Source organism: Scomber scombrus, chromosome 18 (assembly GCF_963691925.1).
Source record: "Scomber scombrus chromosome 18, fScoSco1.1, whole genome shotgun sequence".
NCBI classification, from domain to species: domain Eukaryota; kingdom Metazoa; phylum Chordata; class Actinopteri; order Scombriformes; family Scombridae; genus Scomber; species Scomber scombrus.
This window is the reverse complement of record NC_084987.1, coordinates 82,201-84,907: the sequence shown is the minus strand read 5'-3', so window position 1 is coordinate 84,907 and position 2,707 is coordinate 82,201. Positions and strand designations below refer to the sequence as shown.

At 42.7% G+C, this 2,707-nt stretch overlaps 1 protein-coding gene across 1 annotated transcript in view; it reads left to right on the top strand.

The window, feature by feature from the left end:
* Window positions 1-541: 541 nt before the first annotated feature.
* LOC133999744 (globoside alpha-1,3-N-acetylgalactosaminyltransferase 1-like) overlaps window positions 542-2,707 on the top strand; it is a 13,529-nt gene continuing 11,363 nt past the window's right edge. The window contains 2 exon segments of the mRNA XM_062439037.1: window positions 542-624; window positions 2,259-2,354. Coding sequence (XP_062295021.1) covers window positions 2,308-2,354 — 47 coding nt within the window. The 5' untranslated portion in view covers window positions 542-624; window positions 2,259-2,307.

Sequence of the window (2,707 nt, the reverse complement as noted above, 5' to 3'; positions counted from 1 at the left end):
AGTCAAACTATTGGAAATGATAGAAGATGAAAAAGGTAAATATAGAAGAAATGATCTCATCTCTTCTCTGTAAATAAAAACCTACTCGTACTAGTTCCTGAAGAAATGAATAGAAAAGATATATATATATATATATATATATATATATATAATATAATATAATATAATAATAATAATGAGAATCAGAACGATTAGTTACACAACAGAATGATTGAAGGTTAAAGATTAAAATGTTCATTTAATTATAATATTAAACTAATGAATCTGATGTTTGGTTATTTTTATTTTATTAAATTATTTCTGCAACATAATAAAAACAACGACTGTGTGCAGTGACTGAAGTCAACCAGCAGGTGGAGTGTGTGTGTGTGTTTGTGTGTATATGTGTGTGTGTGTGTTTGTGTGTTTGTGTGTATATGTGTGTGTGTGTGTTTGTGTGTTTGTGTGTCATATGTGTGTGTGTGTGTGTGTGTGTGTGTTTGTTTACGTGTGTATTTACGTGTGCGTTTGTGTGTGTGTGGGGGGTCATGTATGAAGTGGGCGGGGCCTGTGTGATGACGTTCACATGCTGGTTTAACTTCCTGCTTCAGACAACACGGCTCGCGCAGGCAGCTCGCGGACACGGTGAGTCTCTGACATTAATATAGATGATTGATTATTGATTATTGATCTGTCTCCAGTCTGTAGGTTCCGTCGGTTCTGTCGGTTCTGTCTCCGGTTCTTGTGTTTCCGGGGTCTCGCGGTGTTCGGCGGTCCGGTGGCGCTCGCGAAGCTACGCGGAAATAAAGTGGAGCACACCGTCAGCTGTTTAATTAGTTCAATAAAGATCAATAAACATAAATTAAGGTAAATAAAGATAGATAAAGGTCAATAAAGTTCAATAAAGTTCAATAAAACTTAATTACGGTCAATAAAGTTCAATAAAGTTCAATAAAAAAGATAAAGGATAATAAAGATAGATAAAGGTGAATCGTTTATAACGTGGTGACGTCATATAACAGTCAGTGCATTAAAGTTAAAATCAGCTTTTCAGTGATTCTGGCTGCTGCTGATGACATCATCAGTTCAACACATTGATCAAACTGAAAGTAATCAATAACTCAACCAGCAGCTGTAATAATCTATAGAAAGTAAGTCAAAGTTACTTTATTACTTTATTACTTTATTACTTTATTACGTTATTACTTCTCTAACGAGTTATTTTAATTAAAGTGGGATCATCTTTTAGTGAGACAGGTGAGAGTGAGACAGGTGAGAGTGAGACAGGTGCAGAGTGAGACAGGTGAGAGTGAGACAGGTGCAGAGTGAGACAGGTGAGAGTGAGACAGGTGCAGAGTGAGACAGGTGAGAGTGAGACAGGTGAGAGTGAGACAGGTGAGAGTGAGACAGGTGCAGAGTCAGACAGGTGAGAGGGAGACAGGTGAGAGTGAGACAGGTGAGAGTGAGACAGGTGAGAGTGAGACAGGTGAGAGTGAGACAGGTGAGAGTGAGACAGGTGAGAGTGAGACAGGTGCAGAGTGAGACAGGTGAGAGTGAGAATGGTGAGAGGGAGACAGGTGAGAGTGAGAATGAGACAGGTGCATAGTGAGACAGGTGCAGAGTGAGAAAGGTGAGAGTGAGAATGAGACAGGTGCAGAGTGAGACAGGTGAGAGTGAGACAGGTGAGAGTGAGACAGGTGCATAGTGAGACAGGTGCATAGTGAGACAGGTGAGAGTGAGACAGGTGAGAGTGAGAATGAGACAGGTGCATAGTGAGAAAGGTGAGAGTGAGACAGGTGAGAGTGAGACAGGTGAGAGTGAGACAGGTGAGAGTGAAAATGAGACAGGTGCAGAGTGAGACAGGTGAGAGTGAGACAGGTGCATAGTGAGACAGGTGAGAGTGAGACAGGTGAGAGTGAGACAGGTGAGAGTGAGACAGGTGCATAGTGAGACAGGTGAGAGTGAGACAGGTGCATAGTGAGACAGGTGCATAGTGAGACAGGTGCATAGTGAAACAGGTGAGAGTGAGACAGGTGCATAGTGAGACAGGTGAGAGTGAGACAGGTGCATAGTGAGACAGGTGCATAGTGAGACAGGTGCATAGTGAAACAGGTGAGAGTGAGACAGGTGAGAGTGAGACAGGTGAGAGTGAGACAGGTGCAGAGTGAGACAGGTGCATAGTGAGACAGGTGAGAGACAGACAGGTGAGAGTGAGAAAGGTGAGAGTGAGACAGGTGAGAGTGAGACAGGTCCCAGTCTGACTTCCTGTCTCTTCACAGAACAGGATGTGAGTCCAGATCCACAACGAACCAGAACCAGACTGAGAGGATGTCGACCATCAGAACCCTGATAGGGTCGGTCCTGCTGCTGCTGGGGTGAGTACTAGTACACACAGTACTGCATAGAGTACTACACACAGTACTGCATAGAGTACTACACACAGTACTGCATAGAGTACTACACATAGTACTGCATAGAGTACTACACAGAGTACTACAGAGTACTACACAGAGTACTACAGAGTACTACACAGAGTACTACAGAGTACTACAGAGTACTACACACAGTACTACATAGAGTACTGCATAGAGTACTGCATAGAGTACTGGTACACACAGTACTATAGAGTACTACACACAGTACTACACAGAGTACTACAGAGTACTACACAGAGTACTACATAGAGTACTGCATAGAGTACTGCATAGAGTACTGGTACACACAGTAC